The sequence below is a fragment of the Frieseomelitta varia genome, unplaced genomic scaffold, assembly GCF_011392965.1.
Source record: "Frieseomelitta varia isolate USP_RPSP 00005682 unplaced genomic scaffold, Fvar_1.2 scaffold_392, whole genome shotgun sequence".
Taxonomy (NCBI): domain Eukaryota; kingdom Metazoa; phylum Arthropoda; class Insecta; order Hymenoptera; family Apidae; genus Frieseomelitta; species Frieseomelitta varia.
Window position 1 is genome coordinate 206771 of NW_025110137.1, and position 23573 is coordinate 230343.

A 23573-nucleotide genomic window follows, 5' to 3' on the forward strand; every position below is an offset into this window, starting at 1 on the left:
CACATCTACCGACTTAACATCGTTATACCGGTATTCGCAATATTTCGGTTTCATCAAACCGGTATCAAATAGTAACCTAAAAATACCGGTATTTTTCCGGTATCCGTAATACCGATTCGGTCTCTGAATTAAACTATGGTCTTCGTTTAGATACAAATCCACTTGTGGGACGAGGTTACAGTGTATTGTAATAGTATGGAAAAAGAAGATGATATTTTTTTTACCTTAGTGCTTATTCATGCGAGTAATTTTGTCTTGAATTTATTTTGAATTATTACGAGCGTAATTTTGAAAAGGAGAGTCATGTCTGTAGTCAGAGTATTATTATGAAATTCACGTGACACTTTCCCCTAACTGTACTTTGATTTGGAAACTGTACAAAAGGAACTTCTTTTTTTGAAACTGGTTTGTTCAAGTGAAATTGTATGTAACACTTGTCGAGTGATATTGTATTAAACCTGAATTGAGTTTTCATATACTATAAATATTAACCTTCAAATGTTGTCATACGATAAAGATTAGCACCAAAAGTGAGTCCAAATTGTTAATAGCTCAATAATCCAATTATATCAATTAAGAGTAATACAAAAGACAAATTTGGACTTGGTGTTACGAATGGTATATTAATAAAAGTTTTCTCCGAGGCTTGTCCAATTGTTTTAATATTCTTTTAACAAATTACCGATTTTTTTTAACACTAGAACAACCGTATCTTCAACATGTATCAAATGTATAAATTATTATTATAATTCAAATGTGTTATACAACTGCGTTTTTTTTTTTTTTTTTGCCTAAACAGAAATCAATATTAATCTTTGCGAAAGCATTCGTGTCTTTTGACTAACTGAAAAGAAAAAAGAAAAAATCTGAAATTCGCCAAGTATACCTAATTCAAAATACTTTCCAAAAAAATTGAAAAAAAATAAAATAAAAGAGAAAGCGACTAGAAGAGACGTACATTGTTTTCAAATTTAATCTTCTTGCATTAATACCATTAAACGCAAGATTTCGGTTGGCGCTACACGAACTTAGAGACAATGATCTACAAGCGAAAAACAGAGGTCGGGGAATTTTGACGAAATCCCTGTGAAGATAAGAGAAACCGGCGTCGTTCCTTCGGCCTCACCAGCCCGTACAACAATACGGGCTGATGAATTATTGTCAACATCAGAATGGGCTAGAACCTTCCGCAGAAATTTCATACGTATATATACATATATATACATATATATATTTCTATCTACAAGGCGGCATCTTCATAACACGAGCAAAGGATTTTGATAGTCTTGTAGGTTCAGTCCTAAAGAACGTGGCGAGATGGAGAACGAGATACATCGTGGCAGATGCTTCGTTACGCACTGTGGTGCATAGGTACATGAGTCACCGTTGTATTAATTAAACAAACTCCGAGGGCGCATAGTTCCTCGTTGAAGATGCACGATCGCGTTCTAATCCCCTTTCTTTCTCTCCTTGTCGCGTGAAATGCACAATTTTCTCGTTCAATGTGTTTTCACTTTTCAAAGTAACTTTTTTTCCTTTTATTTCTTCTGGTCTCTCATTCTCATCTTTTTGTTATTAACTCCAGTTATTGTGGTTTCGTTGATCCTTGCAGCAGTATTTTTCCTATGTTTATATATTCTATATTATCTGCTGTGCAAAATGTGTAAAGACACTTTCTTTGTGTATATTTCTGTTAATATGCTAATTGTGGGTTTCTGTATGATATTTTTATATATTCAAAGATATACAAGTTTGTGTAAAATATTCAAAATATACAATGAGAACTTGTTATAATTTTTTAATCTCTATTTAAATTCTACTAGTTCAACAGACGTTCCTATAAAAATATAAATTTGGATAAAAATCTGTAGTCCAATTATGTATATTATTGTATATATTGTTATATATTATTTTCAATTCAATTTTATTATTTTTTTCATTTTATTTCAATTCAATTTAATTTTATAATGTCTCCGTCATTTTCTTGCTCACTGAATTTTTCTTGATAATCATTTTCTATGTCAAACAACATTTGTAAATATTATAATAATTAACACTTCTGCGGAAACTGGATTTATGCGAAAATTAGGCCATAAATACTTATTTCTTTGTAATTAATGTACTACTCAGAGTGGAATGATGAACTTTTTCATATACTCAAATATAGAGCAAATATTAAAATTACATTGTACAAGTATAAAAGATGAAATAATAAATTGTAATAATTAAACGAACTGAATTTTCATTCTTTATACTCTGTTTCTTACAAATATACGAAACTAAGTCAATTTCGCCCGAATTTACTTATTCGTAGTTCTACACAAATTTCATACAAGGATTAAATTAAAGAAGAACTAAATATTATTATTAATCGAAGGTATTTCTAACGTGCAGAGTATTTTTCGGTAAAGAATTGAAAATTTGAAACAACACGAATATACATAATTAGCAATCACTGATTTATCATTCGAAGAATAGATTTTTAAGGAACAGATTCCAGTTGCCATACAGTATTCGAGTTTAAGAGGGTACGCGTACGAGTGTATGCTAATTTCGTTAAAACGCGTGTGGGGTAGATTAGGTTTACACTGATACTTGCAGGGGTTATCATGTAATTTAAATTAATGACACGAATGAAACACGACCATCTCATTGTGTTGTATATTTCTGCGTTATAACTATCACAGAAGGAGCTTCCTTTTTCACAAATTTTATATTTGTACCAAATTTTTTGCTATCTGTTTGCACGTAAATTCCAAAATCCGCTAATTTTTTACCATTCAGACACAAAATTAACGGAAAGACTGACATTTCTTAAATTAAATTAAACAAAATATGATATTCTACGTTCAATGTTGCAGTGTTTAACGTCCAATGTCAACTGCAGAGAATAAAATGAACATCCGTTTCACTAAACTATCATTTAATAATATAAAAGAAACTTAAGAAGTATAAAAAGATACTTTGATCTTCAGTGCTTGAATTTTTTGTTTTATATAATTCTTGAATTCCATTAGATGTTACAGGAATCTATTAAATTCTTTGAAATATCCTGCTGATGTACAATGTCGTAGAAAAATACAGCAAAGTGTGTTGATTTACTATTCTAAAAAATATAAAGACTAGGAACGTTAGTAGAATGTTGGTTACCAGAAGATAAAATTTGTCACGACAATACACCAGTTAATGTAGAAAGTTCAAGAGGGATATTATACTTGAAATTGAATGTCATTATCTACATTAACTGGTGTATTGTCGTGACAAATTTTATCTCCTCGTAACCAACATTCTACTAACGTTCCTAGTCTTTATATTTTTTAGAATAGTAAATCAACACACTTTGCTGTATTTTTCTACGACATTTTACATCAGCAGGATATTTCAAATTAGACTTATCGACAAACAGAGATTTTACAATCCTTGAAACTGCACTGCTCGTTCTATACAAGAAATATTATTGACATATGTAGAAGTTGTTCGATTTGTCCATTTTATGTATGAATTTCATGATATAATATTACAATATAATAACAATAATAATAATTACCCTATAATAATATAACTTTATATAGTATATATAAGTAGTGTGTACCATTATAGTAGATTTATATTAATATTTGACACATATCTTTTTTTGATTAGTAATCGTCGATGTTGAAGGGGTGAAAACAACCCTCAAAGTTGGGGCTCTGGAATATATTTTAAATATATATATATATATTTTATATATATACGTATGTATATACTTTATAATTTATTATTAGTATATATATTATATATATATATATATATATATATATATAATATATATAATATTTTAAATATTATATATATTTATATAATATATATAATATTTTAAATATATATTTTGTCTGAATATCTCGAAAATTATTGAAGATACAGTTTTTGTGTAAGCTGATGGAATTAGTGTTTTTTTTTTAACGACAAATTTAACGATACATTTGTTCAAACAATATATTTAAAAAACCGTAGATTTTCTTAAATATTTGTATATGAAAACCAGGGATAAACTGGAATTTTGATTTTTGCATTACAAAAAAAATTTATTATTATTTTCAAATCTTTCTCGCTGGACGTGCAAAGCAGAGTACAAATTTCATCAAAATCGGTGGTCGGACACGTGCAAGTGTAATAAGCCAACTTTCACCATCCATAAACGAGCTGAATCTTAAAACATACCGAATTCGTAACACAACACCTGCAACACCTAATAATGCTAATTTTAAGACGCGAGAATTATTACTAGAAATTAAACGCGCGTACCCATAGCCACTTGTTCTCACAATTCAACCCCGTCAAGTGAACTCTAACATTCTCGCTGAAACCAGTCGATCCCCTAATCTTCGGCGTGTCTCGAAGAAACAACGAAGACGCCACCGCTTGGCGGAATAAAAAGAGGAAGGAACAGAAGGATTCGACTGGAGGACCAAACAAAGAGTAGTGTGTGCGTGGACGCGTCGGGGGAGGGAGAAATAACGCAGCTCGTGAAACGGGCTTAGGAGAAGAGCTGATCCGACTTCGGATCGGGCCACGGCGTTTCCCTTGGTCGCTTGACCTCGTCGAGTAATAAGAATAAATGTGATTCTATTACGGGTTCAATTGTTACTGCGGCAGATAGGCCGGTTCTCCGATGCCCTCGGCCAAAGAGGGTAGATGCTCGCGGCCGATAACACGGCCCAGGATGATTCTACCTGCGCCGATCGCCGCTTTCTCGATCGTGACAGCCATCGATATCGATATTCCGATGGCCTGGACAATTGTTTGAATCACAATTGCCCATCGTAGATCGTCCGTTCTGATCAAGTTCGAGTGTTACATACGAACGTGTTAACTGCTATTGAAGCGTTATTTGTAGAAAACACTGTGATTATCGACGATCGATTTTCAAAAGTTTCATCCAAACTGCAAAATTTTTAAAACTGCCGTTTGAGATGGTCGAGTTGTTTTTTTTTTTTTTTACGGTTAATATATTTGTAAAATGCAAATTCTTTGACTGAACTAAACAAGTTGAACACGTTTTTGTTCGTTGTGAAAGTTTCCCAGACAAGTATGTTTTTATACTTTCAATAAACCTGTCTCTTTTTGTAATTATTCATATTTGAATCATGGTTGGTGATTTTTATAATTTTCATAACTGTGAAATTTTTAAAATGATTCAGTTGTCGTGCACGTGTTTCTATAAAAAGACACAATTTTTCAATTTTGGCACTCACAATATTTCCCACAAATACTGTTCAATTGATATGATCATGCTAACGAAGAAGTTCATTCAGTTGTAGGAAATCAAAATGTGCTTCTCGTACAGAGAAATAATTATATTATAATTATATTATAATTTTTAATAAATAATATAAATGATATAGAATTGTGGAAGAAAATTTGATCAAGTTTTGATTAAATATTGCTGGCTAATACTATGTATCTGTAATTAGTTTTATCACCTATTTTGCAGATTGCTTTCAAATAATTTCAATATTAGATAACACAATACGAATTCATTGAGAAAAATATTGACAATATATACTTTAGAAACAATTAAGGTACTTGTATAAATCAATTATTTTACAGATAGTTGTTACTTCCAAATAACTCTAATAACATGTGTGATATAAATTCAATCAAAAAAAGTTGCCAACATACAACATAATTTATTTGTAATTTATAAATCAATCCATTTCACAGACAGTTATCACTATCAAATAATTCCATTGATATTAAACGATGTAACATAAATTCGATCAAAGAATCGTCAGCAGTATTCACCTTACATTTTTAAAAACAATTTGATACATTCGACAAATAAAAGAGACAAATGCTACTATACATTCTTTAAAAAGTGTCGTCCGTTGCTGCTTCGTACAAAAATTATTACAAACAGAAAGTATAACATGTGTACCTAAGTAAGATAAACAAATTATACTCAACTATGCTTCAAATCTACAATATTTGATTGTGAAATAGAAATCGAAACGAATTGACAAAGTAAAATTGTGAATCAAGAGGACAAGATCGCGATTTGGAAGCAACAACAGCGGCAACTAATAATGTATTTCAAGCGCTCGCGAAAAAAAGAAAAATAATTACTCAACATGATGAAGCGTACTCACCGTGCGTTGACGGAGGTAGGATTTCCAACGTCGTCCATGGACGGTTTCCTAGAATGAAACCACGAATGAAATTCGTTATTGTTCGCCTGCAGCTGCATTAGAGCGGGATGTTTATACGCGCTGCACAGATTAGGCGTTTGCCACATTCTGCTATACATTTGCGCGTCCATCGTTCGTTCACGGTTTCGTTCGTTTAGTCCAACCATTAAAATTACACCCGACTCGCCCACTGTTTCAAAGACAATCTTCCAGCCATCTCAAACAACCGAACTAAAATTCTATTCGAATTCACAGTTCACCGAATCCCTTCATATTCAGAATTCACATTCAACGAGAATATTATTCGAGGGAGAAGATCTCTCTTTTTCCCCAAACGTACAGCACCAACAGCAGGAAAATATTTTGTTTGTTCGAGTCGAAAATCAACAAAGAGATTGAATCATGAGAATTAAACTCCTCCCCTCTCTGTTGCTCGAAATTCTGTCAACTATCACGATCACCAAGAGAGAAACTGTGAAGGATGAAGCTCGTCCAGAGATTCGTGGACGAGTAAAACACGTGGTTCGACGCGTTCGCTGCCAACCCCCGGATGACGGAACAGAGTAGAGGGACAGAAAGGGTGGAACAAGAGTAGAACAAGAGTAACCGCGAGCAAGAGCAAGACTTTTGACAGGCGCAACAACACGCACGCGGTCTGAGGGCGTGTGCATAAGTGTCATCGAGTGGAGGCGCGTGTCGGTCTCATGCTCGTGCCACCCCCGTCAAACGTCGCCCCCACCAACCCGCTAACGCACGCTGCGCGCGCGACTTTCGCGCGCCACGCGCCTCCAACCCTCCGGCAGCGGCTATTTAACCCCCGGGACGAGTCTCCGCGGATAATCGAGGAACTGGTGCAGCCTCGCTGTTTAACCGCTTTCGCTGGCGGGCTGCATTGCGGACCGTAACGAGTGACCGAGCCGTGTGACAATAACACGTCGCTTTGATTGTCGGTGCGAGAATATAATAAATTTGTCATTTGTTTTGCCTGTACTTAAAACTGAGGAAATACTGCAGTTTTTGCGTGGCACGTCATTGACAATATAATAAATTCATTATTCTCAATATCGCGTGCGATATTGAGAATATAATAAATTTGTCATTTGTTTTGCCTATACTTAAAACTGAGGAAATATTGCAGTTTTTGCGTGGCACGTCATTGAGAATATAATGAATCGTCATTGAGAATATAATAAATTTGTCATTTGTTTTGCCTGTACTTAAAGCTGAGAAAATATTGCAGCTTTTGCGTGGCACGTCATTGAGAATATAATAAATTCATTATTCTCAATATCGCGTGCGATATTGATAATATAATAAATTTGTCATTTGTTTTGCCTATACTTAAAACTGAGGAAATATTGCAGTTTTTGCGTGGCACGTCATTGAGAATATAATAAATCGTCATTGAGAATATAATAAATTCATTATTCTCAATATTGCGTGCGATACTGTGAATATAATAAATTTGTCATTTGTTTTGCCTGTACTTAAAACTGAGAAAATATTGCAGTTTTTGCGTGGCACGTCATTGAGAATATAATAAATCGTCATTGAGAATATAATAAATTTGTCATTTGTTTTGCCTATACTTAAAACTGAGGAAATATTGCAGCTTTTGCGTGGCACATAATTGAGAATATAATGAATCGTCATTGAGAATATAATAAATTCATTATTCTCAATATCGCGTGCGATACTGTGAATAAAATAAATTTGTCATTTGTTTTGCCTGTACTTAAAACTGAGGAAATATTGCAGCTTTTGCGTGGCACGTCATTGAGAATATAATGAATCGTCATTGAGAATATAATAAATTCATTATTCTCAATATCGCGTGCGATACTGTGAATAAAATAAATTTGTCATTTGTTTTGCCTGTACTTAAAACTGAGAAAATATTGCAGTTTTTGCGTGGCACGTCATTGAGAATATAATGAATCGTCATTGAGAATATAATAAATTCATTATTCTCAATATCGCACGCGATATAATAAATTTGTCATTTGTTTTGCCTAGACTTAAAACTGAGGAAATATTGCAGTTTTTGCGTGGCACGTCATTGAGAATATAATGAATCGTCATTGAGAATATAATAAATTTGTCATTTGTTTTGCCTATACTTAAAACTGAGGAAATATTGCAGTTTTTGCGTGACACGTCATTCTAATTCACGAACCGTGGATGTCACGTGTGGTTTTGAGATGAGGGATGGTTTTTTTTTTGAAAGATTCTTCGGAGTGGGTTTCTTCTCGATTAAATTTCACTTGTTCACTTGATGCGCGAATGAATTTGCATCCTCTGAGTTTCAACTCGTGGAGGATGAGAAGGTACAGAGTTTTTAACTTTTTAGCTTAGAGGTGTAATTTCGTGGAGTTTCCACGTCACAGAGTATTTTTTTAAGTATCTTTATTTGTCTACATGCTATAAAAAACGATTTTGTTGGATTGTTGTGTGATTTTTTTACTATTACACAAACTAGAAATCAAATTAGATCATATATTCATAGTTCTGTTAACATCAATCTCTTGCAAATCAATCTCTTATATTTGCAAATTATTGAAATTTTTAATTCCAATTAATTGTGAAAGAAGACCACACAAATTTATTTTAAAAAAACCTTTTAATAATAATTATTATTCTGTTTCTATTTAATAATATTAACTCCACTCCTTAAACACCTGTTTGGTGATGTATACTGTTTATTGTTAGGTCAGGATGCGGATTTTATGCATTTTAAAATTTTTACGAACATACCTAAAGAAACAGAATCGAAAAACAATATATTTTACCTAGAATATATTAATATTTGCAACAATTTTCCATAAATACATAAATCGGTCGTACTACTGAAAAAAAAGTTACTCAAGTATGTGATTTGGGCATTTTAGGAATAATTTTCCGAATTAAAAGCTGAAATTGGCAATTGACATTTAGGAAATTGAGAATTTGAAGGCTCAGAGTTTAAATTTAAGAAGATTAACATCAATGTAAGTTTAAATTTAAGAGCATTATATTCCGTACGTTTTTTTCTTTTTCTGATGAAAGAAAAGATTTTCGAATATTATGTTCGTGTAGCAAGTAGACGGATGAACTAATCTGTGAGTAGAGGGGTTAGAACCCTTGGTCGCTCACACCCTAACGCGTCTCTATGGTTGCTCTTTTGTTCCAGGGTGCTTCTTTCGCTGCTCAAACACTCAAAACGTACTATTATACACATAATATATATAATATAATATATAATATAATATATAATATAATATTTAAGAAAGATTAAGTATTAAGAAAGTTCATTTTTGCTTTATGATTAACTAAACGTCAGAATTTTTTAGTTTCAATTCCTACAATTAATTAAAAGAACATTCCTCTTCGCGGAAAAATATTTTACAATTGGAAGAAAATTTTGGACATGTATAGTTTGAAATACAACCTCTATTATATTTCTACAGATATGTATGCATGTAACGAGAGAGAGAAAAATTTCGCAAAACGTCACAGTTGCCATATCTCGCGGCAGAAAGTTACGCGATCATGTTTTTTTGATCACGACACGCAAGAAGTCGGTGCTCTATCTTCATTTGCGTGAGATCAGAAGGGCTACCATGCCAATAAAACCGGCTATCTCGATGGTGGATTGTGTATCTGTGTCTATGCCGCAACGTCACCCCTCTTTCGACCCGAAACTTCCTCTCGAAGGGAGGATCACCTATTAAAACCCAATGGGATTATATTCTTAGAATGTATTGACGAAATTTATACAAACCGACGTCGCACCGATATGTACTTTTGTTCTTGTCTCTCCAATAAATAAAAAAGATACAGATCTAACTTAGATACGATAAGTCACAAAATGTCGTAAAGATACTAATCTTGCAAATTTATATCTCCATGAGCATAATTAAAGGAATAGAATTGAAATAGTGATCTGTTTCACTTTCCAAATGTATTTTATTGTAACTATAATTTGTTATAATGTACAATTGTTATTATTGATTTAGATTTTATTTTTAATTCTCAATTCATGTTTTTTCAAATATACAATGGTGTTATTACTCAAATTATTAGACAAAATATGTTAAATGTATTACTTGAATTTAATTTTTGTCGTAGATATAAAATTGCGAAATCAAGTAGCTCAATTTAATTACTACAACCCAAGACAAGAGTTGAAATAAAAAATTTAAAATTACATACAAATTATATAAAAATATATGAAATATCCAAAATAGAATAATCACCATAACACGTTTTACTCGGCAAGTAAAAAACAAATCTCTGTTCAGGTTTCATTTCTTTCAATTAAAACTTTATTAAAACATAAATTTGATCGAATGCCCTCCTTATATAATTTTAATACCAATTATAAATACTATCATATTGAACATCATGTATGTATGTATTACACAATACGTTTATCATTAATTCCTGCAATCATAACATAAAACTGGAAGAAGATCAATCAAGACAAAAACGTAAAATCTAGAATAAAAATCATCAAAATTTTGGATAATTTTTAATTTCTTAATTTAATTTAATTTGTTTTATTTTAATTTAATTTTATTTTAATTTAAATTTTATTTTATTTCATTCTATAATTTAATTTACTTTAAATTTCATTTTATTTTATTTTAATATAATTTATTTTAAATTTTATTTTAATTTAATTTACTTTAAATTTTATTTTAATTTAATTTAATTTATTTCAAATTTTATTTTAACTTCATTTAATTTACTTTAAATTTAATTTAATTTAATTTAATTTCTTTCAAATTTTTCACATAAAAGAAGGACCTACACGAGCGATTAAAATTTTTCTATGCACTCGTTGCGAGAGTGACTTGTCGATTGTTATGTTACGAGGTATAGGGAACTTTCACCGATCTAATAACGAAGCACAGCCGACCAACAACTCATTAGCAAACTCGCGATACTTTTCCTACGAAAGAAAAAGTGAAGCGTAGCCTGGTTACGCTAGATTTTATAACGCCTTAACCGGCAACCAGTCCGGCTGGTGGACGTCTACAGGAGAAGCATCGGAGTCGGGGCACAGTTCTCTGCGTACCTTTTACGAAGATACGTTCCCTCATGCCATACTGTTACGACACGATGATGCTCATTGCCACCGACGACGTACACGCTGCATAAGTGCTAATGAGCGCTTCTTCTCTTGGATTTCCATCCTTTCCTGCTTCATTCTCGATCGATCGCCGATCCAACCGTACCGCATAGCAGAATTTTAACTAAGAGGAATTTCTCTGTCTCTCTCTCTTTCTCTCTCTCTAATTTCAACGTTTCTGATCCTCCGGTCAGAAGAAAGAGCTGTTAACATGGGGATTAAAAGTAATTAAAGGGGACGAGCTTAATGGCAAAATTAATTTCCCACACACGCGGGCAGCATTGCGTAACAGTTGATTGAAAATAGTTCCAATAATTAACAATTACTGGGAATAAATTATTGCTCAGCCAGAAACACGTATATGGGCAGAGATTATTTGATCGTAGATGTTAAACGTTATACGTAAGCGTGGAAGGTCGAGTATTAAATTCATTGCATTGACACGGTGGGACATTAATCATCTATAATTGGATTACATGCACGTGGAAATCGTTTTCGGTTAGGATATTGGATTAAATTCTGGAATGTTGTCGCGGTACTTTCCGCGTTTCGTGTCGAATTAATTCACACGCGCGTGTAATAATCAACGGTTGCATGTTACACTCCGGTTAAATAGTTTCCCTGATTTTCGTTTAATACCTAGTAATTTATTAGCATAGACGTGAGTACACCCGTAGTGAGGCGTCGACGCCTTTTACAGAGTTCTCAATGTTTTCGTTTGAATAAATTATCTCGCTTCTGATCGAATGATCCGAACGTGTTTGCAAATTTTTTAAAAAAAAGTTTTTTGTACAGTTTTTTTTTTTTTTTTTTTTTTTCTAAAGGAAACAAAATCTCACGAATTCGATGCAATCAAATTCAATCGAAAAATCTTCGTACACCGTGTTAGAATTTATTGAGCGCTGCATAATTTTAATCGAAGGAATTATTCGACGAATGAATGTAAATTGAAATTAAATTCCCTTTTCCATTTCTGAATATTATTACATAAATGTTATTTATTTATTAGCTACGCAACGTTAAATGAATTTCAATTTGGTATCTGAAGACTTGATCCTAATTTACATTTCGTTTTTCTAACCTAATTTCTCTCTTGGTGTCACATTGACACGATAGTAGAAATGAATATACTGGGCAAATAAATATAATTGAATTTGCGAATGTCTTTAACTAACATTGCATAAGTAATAAATTTATTGTTATTGATGAAAATTATTATTATAATGAAATTATTACTATTAATAAAAATTACTATTATATTAAATTTATGGCTGTTATTTATAATAAATAAATTCAATGTACTATTATTATAGTTATTATATTTTTAGTATATATAGTTATAGTTAGTATTAGTTACTGTATTATCATTATAGTTATTATATTTTTAGTATTATAGTTATAGTTAGTATTAGTTACTGTAGTATTATTACAGTTATTACATTTTTAGTATTATAATTATAGTTAGTATTAGTTACTATACTATTATTATAGTTATTATACCGTTAGTTAGTATTAGTTACCGTACTATTATTATAGTTATTATATTTTTAGTATTATAGTTGTAGTTAGTATCAGTTACTATACTATTATTATAGTAATTATATTTTTAGTATTATAGTTAGTATTAGTTACTGTATTATTATTACAGTTATTATATTTTTAATATTATAGTTATAGTTAGTATTAGTTACTATACTATTATCATAGGTATTATATTTTTAGTATTATAGTTATAGTTACTATACTATTATCATATTATAGTATTAGTTACTATACTATTATCATAGGTATTATATTTTTAGTATTATAATTATAGTTAGTATTAGTTACTATTACTGTAATACTAAAAATTTATTTATTATTTATAAATAACAGCCATAAATTTATTTATTACAAATAACAGTTATAAATTTAATGTAACAGTAATTTTTATTAATAATAATAATTTCAATATAATAATAATTTTTATTAATAACAATAATATAACTATGATAACTATAGTATACTTAGCATTATAGTTACAGTAACTAACAGTATATATATATATAATAAAATATAACAACTACAATTATAATAACTACGACAATAAATAATGTTTCTTAAAAAAAGACCCTAGAACAAATCTTGAGAACGTTCTTCGTATCGGAGGTATTAACAAAAATTCTCGTACCCACGCAGAAAAACCCTCATTCACGCGAGGGTTCGAACAACCCTCGAGAATGATCCAAAGACAGAGAGAGAGAGAGAGAGAGAGAGGAATCAACCAAAAGACAAGTGACATTCCCTCTAAGCCCGTGGCGCGGTGTAGAAATGGATTTGGAGTTGGTCGGTGTGCCCCCGGTGGCAAAAAGCAGCTGTTCGCGGGGTACACGGCTCGGTGAATCGAGCGGGGGGGCGTGTTGCTGCGGAAGGAGGCAAAGAAGAGGCTCGGTGAGCGCCTCGAGAGGGTTCGATCGAGGAGGGCAGAAGTAAGCAACCGATACCAAATTAAATGATAGGGACGGCGTGCGCGCCGCTACCGGAGACCTGTCCTCATTCCAGCGCCATTTTCGGAAAAACAGCATTTCATTGCCGCTCCATCGGCTTCGGCCGATCGTTCGAAGGGGGGCGGCGAGGAGGGTGGCGCGATGGGGGGAAAAAGCGGGAAAAAACTCGAAGAAACAGGAGAGAGATACGTGGGATAAGGGGAAACAGATAAGAAGGAAAGCGACGTACATAATCGCGGACAATGCGGCCCATATAGGGGGCCGAGCGCGATCGGCAAAAAGTTATTTGTCAATTAATACACGCGTAGCCGCCGGTGGTAGTTATTCGCCATGAATACGCATGGAGTATGCACGCGGGTTGTTGGCGAGGAATCGAGGAACAACGGTGGCTTAATGCTGTCGCATTACGCTGATGAAGAAGAAGCCAATCATAGGGGGATCGTTCACCACGGCGGCGGCAACGGTCGATGGCGAAAAACATGACGAATCCGAGCGGATCGGTGGAATCGTTTCTAGAAGAGCACCACCGGCCACTACAATGGAATGCTTTGACCGGATCCGATGCTCGCAACTTCAAGATCCTACGGGACAGGATGGATCTTGAAGCTGCCCCGTCAGCCTGTGATCCAACGCTGTCGATTCGCCACGCATTTTTAGCAGCGTGCCGCACAAAGCGCTCACGAAATTGGCTTCACCGCGATACGCGTGTCCCCTCCCACACCTCACTCATTCGATCATCTTACGTCAGCCCGGTTTCTCTGCCCGATTCATTCGCGCGTGTTCGATTTTAACCCGTTCAACTCGTATTATTGGTCCTGCTGTTGGTTATTCGGGCTGTGCATTTCGTGAAATTTCGTCTCTCTTTTGTTTTTTTTTTTTCTTTTTTAATGGAGCTTTGTTAGCTTCGCTATAAAATTTTGCAATATATCGCTCTGATTATTACGAGATCTGTAGGTATTGTAAGTATTATATCTATGAGATATATATTATAATATTATATTTATAAGATATATATTATAATATTGTATAGGATTTATAAGTATTAGGTGTATGTTTTTGTTCAAATGACTACACCTGTCAGGCAAATACCATAAAATAAAATAAAATAAAATAAAATAAAATAAAATAAAATAAAATAAAATAAAATAAAATAAAGTAAAGTAAAGTAAAGTAAAGTAAAATAAAGTAAAGTAAAGTAAAGTAAAGTAAAGTAAAATAAAATAAAGTAGAATAAAATAAAGTAAACTAAAGTAAAATAAAGTAAAACAAAGTAAAATAGAGTAAAATAAAGTAAAATAGAGTAAAATAAAGTAAAATAGAGTAAAATAGAGTAAAATAGAGTAAAATAGAGTAAAATAGAGTAAAATAGAGTAAAATAGAGTAAAATAGATTAAAATAGAGTAAAATAAAGTAAAATAGAGTAAAATAAAGTAAAATAGAGTAAAATAAAGTAAAATAGAGTAAAATAGAGTAAAATAGAGTAAAATAGAGTAAAATAGAGTAAAATAGAGTAAAATAGAGTAAAATAGAGTAAAATAAAGTAAAATAAAGTAAAATAAAGTAACATAGAGTAAAATAAAGTAAAATAGAGTAAAATAAAGTAAAATAGAGTAACATAGAGTAAAATAAAGTAAAATAAAGTAAAAGTAAATAAATAAATAAGGTAAAATGAAAATTAACTTTATAGATTTACTATTAGAATGTAGAAACTTTTATAATAAAATTGTTACGGATCATTCTTTAACCTCTTGCGTTGGAATCACGTCGAGAATTTTTTGTCCCAAAGTTGCAAGTATTTTCTCAGTTTTAAGTATAACCCAGGCAAAGCAAATAATAAATTTATTACTATCAATAATTTCTATCCAGTGATATCATACCGACGAGTTTAAAAAGAAAGCGACGAATTATTCCATACGGTTTGGTCGCTCGTTATAGTCCGCAATCAGCGCAAGTGATTAAGTTAGAAGAAGCATGGTTTTAATATCTCGTAAATGGCTGTAATTTATTACATGGATCGATTATTCACGATCATTTGTTGCAAATCTTCTTAACATTGAACACAATAGTTTGTGCCAAACTTCCACTTACTTGATATGATTGTTGATTAAAATAGGATAAAATTTCATGGGTGATATTGACTTAAAGTCAAATTATATCACAGATTTCGTTAACAGGTCTAACAGATTTCGCTAATAATATTATATTACATCCATACAGAACTTACATTTATAATAATGATATCTTATACTTATTCATCACAATTAGATAAATTGCATTTTAAATTATATTATAAAAGCAGTTGAGAAGTTTCAATGCAGTTAGGAGAAACATTTCTAACAGTATGTCTAATCAAGAACTAATTTATAAATATATATATAACTTCCATTCAGAAGTTCTAAGACACTCGCGAGATTAATATAATATTTTTAATTAATTAAAGACACGTTAAAATCAATTAATTAAAAAGAATTATTTTTCCAATTCACTTCAATCGTTACTTCATTCGAAACGTTAGATTATAAAGATCTGATATATTCAATTTCTCGTATTTATCATATTATAATCTCATGATATAAATACAATATGTAAATATAGCAACATTTTTATGCATTTCAATATTCATGGTATCTATTATCATTTGGTTTCAACTTCTTGAAGTTTTCGATTTAATTTACTTTCAGTAGAATTTAATTCGGAAATATTAATTAACATACGCATAATTGCTCTAATTTATTATATTCCTATAGTTCTTTCAAACAATCTGAACAAATTTCTATCCTGAACATATTGCGTTGCAATCTCGCATGAATATAAAATTCCAATTAATTAACCCTCCTTACAATTTCTCTTTATATCACACAGAACTACAAAGCATCGTTCGTAGAAACGGGACATGTGAGAATCTCGCTGAAGTACGTGCACTGCCTTTCACTAGAAATATTTTGTAAAAATGAAATGTCAGTGAGAAAAGTGGAAATATTTAAATGTTCAAAGAAATCACGGAGCCTTGGGTACTAAAAGTCATTCAGAATATTAATCGTCGTGTGTGACAAGAATTTCGTTCCAAGAATGGAAAGAAAGAATGGAATAATTATCCAACCATCACGAAAATTATTCACTTATCTTATAAAGATAATTATATAGATACTAATATCTATAATGTCGTAGTAAATAATACTTATTTTATATAGATATTAATATCTATAATGTCGTAGTAAATACTTATATTATAGATATTAATATGTATAATGTCGTAGTAAATACTTATATTATATAGATATTAATATCTGTAATGTCGTAGTAAATAATACTTATATTATATGGATATTAATATCTATAACGTCGTAGTAAATAATATTTATATTATATAGATATTAATATCTATAATGTCGTAATAAATACTTATATTATATAGATATTAATATCTATAACGTCGTAGTAAATAATACTTATATTATATAGATATTAATATCTATAATGTCGTAGTAAATACCTATATTATAGATATTAATATCTACAATGTCGTAGCAAATAATACTTACATCATATATATATATATTAATATCTATAATGTCGTAATAAATAATACAAATCTATATAAATATTATTTACTACGATCGATCTATTCGAGTCTCGACAACGAATCACAGAACTCGAGAACAAGTCAGAGCGGGCGACTACAGAGGTACAGTTTCGCTGTTGGCGTGCGAGAAGATGAAAACAATGTCGCCGAGGCGGTGGCGCGCCGCGTATTTTCCATTTAAAGGCGGACTTCATCCGCAAGAAGAGCGACGCGCGCGCGATTATATTAATTAGCGAATACCGTGAAAGCCGCGTAGAAGGCCGGAAAAGAAAAATCCGCCGCGTAGCAAATATATATATCGATGACCGGGGGGGGCGGAAAAAAGCCGGAATGCAAAAGGCCGCAAGGGCAGGGGGAGAGGCGCATTTGGCACATTTTTTGAATCGCAGGAATGCCGATACAAGCTATTAGAGGGAGAGTCCCCGGGCTTCTTACGCGGAATCGTTAACCTCGGGGCTCGGGTAGCCACCCGATAAAAGACATCGGGATGGACGAGCTCGGAATTAATGAATCCGGCGAACGGATGTAAAACTGTCGCCCTGGCTAACTGTCAGAAGAAGCGGAAACTCCGCCGGGCAGTATCGCGATCCCTTCTAGCGATAGTTTCGCGTTCGCCAGCTGAAACTGCTTTTGCACGCCCGTTACCGGATTTTTTTCGTTCGTCCGTCCTACGTGAATAGACTGCGACTCTGCCGCAACGTTTCAAATCGTTCTCAAGTTCAATTAGGAAGGTGCACGATGTTTTCCGTGGGATTAAGAAGTTTCATGCAAATGAACGATGTTGCCCGTATTGCCTTGTCTCTACGCAGAATCGCGAGTTTTTCACGCGCCTGATGATGTCGACGAGAGTTGCAGTTTGCCTCGTGCTTTCTTTTGCAACGCTTTTTACCGCACGGCTGTTAGTTCATGCTTGGGTGAAAGAAGAACTTTGCTGATTAATCGGCAACAAGATACATTTTTGTACCGCTAAATGGTAATGATTAAAATGATTTTGTATTCAAAATAAATCGAAGAATTATGGATAAAGAGTCGACGTACACCTAGAGATCGAGAAATTGTTGAATTTCTGAAATATATATATAGATCTTAAATAACGAAACTAACCAGTTGTTGGCAAATAACCATTATATTCGATGTTAATTCTTATTTCAATGAAACTATTTCAATACGCAATTGGAAAATAAATATAATAAAGTTATAAAGTCATAAGGGATATATCTTAATTGAAATGCGGACTTTTATGAATTGAAATAAATTAATTAAATAGATTTAAAGTACAGAACTTGTTACGATACTAGCGAGTGAAACATTCGATTCTATTTCTTCAGTCGCCTTCGTGAAAACACGTATTTTCGTAAATTGAAAAGTACTTGCAGAAAACATTGCAGGTCCCACGTCTTTGATACAGAGAAAAATCAACGTGCCATTCATTTCGATCTATAATCATTGCGTGTTTGCTTGCTTTGACTATTCATATAGAAAATCAAAAATATGGATTTTTGTTTTATTTTCAAATAAAATGTATTGATAAATTATACGTACGTATCTCAATTTGACAATCAATTTTGTCAATCAATGTATATTGAATTACTGTACATATTTTTCAATTATGGCAATTAGTTACCATATATTAAATTTTAATATGACAGAATAGCGCTTTGAATTTAAACTATAAAATAGAAAATATAAAATTTTCAAGATTCAAGCTCATTATATTCAGATAATTTCATTATATTATTTATTATTTATTATATATTATTTATAATGATATTTAATGTTAAATAAATTTAATTTAACATAATAAGATTTAATATTAAGATAATATTAAATGAATGAATTTAATATAATAAGATTTAATATTAAATAAATTTTTAAATTTATCTTTATTAAAAAATCATACAACCGAAATTATTTGAACTTTAATACCAATATCTATTTTATTTAATAACTTGTTATCCATCGCTAGAAATTTCATATTTTATTAATGAAATATTTAATCTTAATTTTTCAATTAAAGCAATTGGTCAGCAATGATACTGATCTCATGAATGCCCAGAATTTAATAATTATGAAATTAATTTTGTTACATAAATAATTATATAATATTAATATCAATAATTATATAAATAATTATATAAATTTAATTATGAATTTAATTTTGTTACATAAATAATTATATAAATTTAGATCAATTTCGATTTCTTTTCTTCGATTCTGTATGTTCGTTGCAAAAAGTTTAAAAACATTTTCTAAATGTAAATGCAACCCTTTCGTCTCCCATCGCGTAATCACTTATCGCCGAGTCGATTGAACACAGAGAGAGAGAGACGAATCGAAGGGGACGTCGCGGCAAACGTCGTGAAAGCTCGAAGGTGGACGGCGTCGAAACGATTTCATCGGTTTCTCGCCACAAGGGTCAAGCGTACGATAGAGAGAAGAGGAAAGAAAGGAGGAGGGCGTGCAAAAGAACGAACGAAAGAAAGAAAGAAAGAAAGCAAGCAAGAAAGAGAGGAGTTTGCACGCGCGCGTGTGCCTTGTGGTCACCCGTGGGGCTTCCATTCAACCGGTGGCTCGACTCGCCCACTCATTCCTTCATTCATACACGCTGCACGCGATTTGAATCGATAAGCAAACCACGGAAGCGAATCTTTCCTATTGGCCTGGCTACCGCGGCTTCTACACGCAATTCTTCGCGTTTGCTTCCCTCCTCGTCAACCTTTCACTCCAGCACAATGTTTCAAACGAAGGCATACGAAGGCGTACTTGCTCACGTCGTTTACCTGAGAAGGGAAACATACTGTTGTTTTTTTCTTCTTTTCAAATTCTTTCACTTTATGTTTTCTTAAGGTAACACGAAACGTATTTAAGGCAAGAAAGGTGATTAACTCCAGTCTTTGAATTTTTTTCTAATCTTTTAGTATTGAAGCAGTTTGATTGATAATTTTGTATCAACTGAAATTTGCTCGATAATTTTAATAAATTTAAAATTTTGTTGGCTCGAAAGCTAATGTGATTATTCAAATGATACGCTATTTTATGCATTTTTTATGTTAGAAAGCGAGGCCTGTCTTGATACATTCTATATCAATATTTATTTGAGTATAAATTTTGAAAGAAATCTTGAAAATGGATGTATCTACAAGTATGTTGTTAATCTCTATGTTTTTCGTTTTTCCATATACAATGATGGGCAGAAGAAACTTTAAAATTGTCCAGGTACATTATATTCGTATGTAGAATATGTATAACTTTTACATAAAACATTCTTTCATTAACATTAACAATAATTATCTTATTTCATTTTTCTCGTTACAATTCTTAAATTTAGTATATTTCAATATCAAGTTGGAGCTTGGTTTAATGTTTGAAGAATTTTATAGAGAAATATGGTGTTTCACTGAGTTTATAATTTTTAATAATTGTCAAATAATTTTCAAGGGTGGGAGAATTATAGATTTTTCATTCGAGATCGAATCACGAACATACAGTTTGATGAATATCATTATCGAAATTTAATTTGATATTAATTGTTTAATATAACTATAACTATGCTCAATATAATATAATATATAATATAATAATAATAATATACCTAATATATATAACATATAATATAATTCAATATACATATATAATAAGAAATGGTATAATAAGAAATTATTAACAATCTTGAACTGAATTAATAATCTCGAAAAAATTAAAATTGAATAACTATCGTGCTGCTCAATCTTTTGTCCATTAAACTTTACTTTGTATGTAATCCACGAAGCTATGCTGATCAATTTCCTCCTCAAACATATTCAAACTTAAACCAAGATCACGTTCTCTGCTTGAGAAATACTTTTACTTTTCGAAACTTAACAAAGATCAGATGTAAGTGTTTAAGTGAATATCAAGGTTTATTTATATAAATAATTGAAAATGAATGTCTAAATACTTTTGTGACATTTACAAAATATATAACACTTTATCATTTTCATATATATCTTTGGATTAGTTTCAAACTTCGAGCAACACAATCATGACAGTAGTATCTCGTTGTTAAAGAAATCTCAAAATGTTTTATATAACACAGATGATAGATTCATAAACTGAATTATGATTGAGTACTTATAATTGTCATATAATTTCAAATACCATCACTTTGGTATAATATAGTTACAAATGTGGTAGTTATGTGTAGACAACTATAATACGTCATTATACTGTATCGAATCATGCTGAAGCGTGTAACAAGTCGTAATATATTGTACTTTGTCGTTGCACATTACACTGTTGCATAATTTGTTATATTATTGCATAATATGTTTCATGAGATGCACAGAATGTTGCTGTAAGTATCAAGATTGCGTATTTTTATGCAATTTTAAATTTTTACGAGCGCAATCAAAGAAACTTAGCTAGAGTAGAAATTTATGTACTCTGCTTTCTCTGTTATGTTGTATATTTTTGAACATTGCGTGCATTTTCCACCCTGAAATTTTAAAATTCCAGTTATTGTAGTTTCAAAATTAAATTTCAATTTTAACTTCGAACGCATGAAAATCCACAGTAAAATCCAGTCTGTACAAATCTTCCTTTTCCACACAAACCACGTCCAAAAATCTGTCAAATCCAATCTCCATCGCTCATCGATCGATCTGAAACGTCCAACTGTCCCGAAAAATCCGTCGCGTCCGCAAACAAGAGAACCCTCTAACCCTCAGGCCAACGAACGCGCTTTCCGTAAAGCTGCGATGCTCGCGTAGGATCCAGAAGCTCCACCGATCCGGAGTAGCAACTCCGGCAGCAGCAGCAGCTCTCGACACGCATAGAAGCAGAAGAAGAGGGAGCCGGCCGAAGACGAAGACGAAGACGAAGACGAAGACGAAGACGACGAAGAAGAAGAAGAAGCCGAAAGCCACGATGCTGAACGAAGAAGCGGAGGCGGAGGTGGGAGGCAGGGTGAAAGGGTGAGCAAAGGGGGACTGCGACCGGTCGGCTGGACAGACGGGATGGAAAGACAGACAGGAGACCGGAGACCGCTCATTACGGGCGGCGCATGCGCGAGGAATGCGGCGGCTCTGGTCTCCTCTCCCGATACAATAAATATAGGATCGGATCGGATCGGATCGGCAGGCTCGGCTCGACGAGGGCCAACTTATCGGTCGGTCATGGGCGACGGGCGGGAGAGAGACAAAACGTGTGGTATAGAGAAGAAGGGGAGGCAGAGCGCGTAGAGGATGAGACGTGTATGTTACACACCGTGGAGGCCACGGCGTTCAGCCGCGGAAAGTAAGGATGAATCGATGAACGAAATCGGACGGACAACAATGCCGGAGCGTAGTAACGACATCCAGTTAAATCGGACGCGGCAGCAAAAAAATACGCGGTTGTTTAAGAGATACAGGGCTTGTAGCCCGAGGAGGGGGAAGAAGGTACACGTCGATGGCCGATCCACGCCGCTTCCGGCGAACGCGAGCCATCGATCCTCTGTTAGTACGGACGGTCGCGCACCGATCGCGATCGTTCCCCGATGAACTAGTTTTTCGCTCGGGATAGTTCTCGGGGATTCGAGAGCATGCGTGATGAAGCTGGATCGTTGGTAGATCGTAGACAAGCAGTTTGTGTAATTGAAGTATTTATAGAATATTTATATAGATGGTGGGTGACTCTGCGTCGAAAAATAAGAAAAACATTTGGCATAATATTCCTTTTATCTGGGACTCGGTTTTCGAGAAAATCTAAAAATACTTAAAAGTTTGTTCATCTCTGTGAATGATTTAGTTGTCTATTCTTCTACCGCGGTTGTCTCCGTCCGAGATAGTGTTTAGAAAACATTATTTACTGTGTGATTAAGGCAGTACAAAGTGTATCCTACTGATAATTAATTTTTTTATTCCTTGTTACTACTTTCTATTGCAATACTACATCAGAACATACAGTAGAACTATATATTTAGAAATAAAGATATTTTATATCTAATTATAAAGTTAGAAGCTTTATATTTCTTATTCCAATAAATTAGAATTTTAGTCAATAATTTTATTAACAGTAAAATGCCTCTTTTTGGCTTTAATTTAAATAAGTATTACATATATATAATAATTAAAATATTCAATATAAATATCCTATTATTCATTCTAAAATTAATGTAACTAATATTATAAATATAAATAATAAAATTGTATTAATTATATAATAAAAATTTATATATTTTAAATAAAAAATTATTGGAATTAATA

At 32.6% G+C, this 23573-nt stretch overlaps 1 protein-coding gene across 4 annotated transcripts in view; it reads right to left on the reverse strand.

Annotated features, from left to right (window-relative positions):
• The window catches only part of LOC122531340 (protein trachealess), a 282905-nt gene that overhangs the window by 189669 nt on the left and 69663 nt on the right, over positions 1 to 23573 (reverse strand). For 2 of the 4 annotated variants that reach the window (XM_043659162.1, XM_043659161.1), the window contains exon 3: positions 6129 to 6176. The exons of the other annotated variants lie outside the window; for them this stretch is intronic. In XM_043659162.1, the coding sequence (XP_043515097.1) occupies positions 6129 to 6176 (48 nt within the window). The remainder of the gene's footprint in view (positions 1 to 6128; positions 6177 to 23573) is intronic. 4 annotated transcript variants of the gene reach the window in all.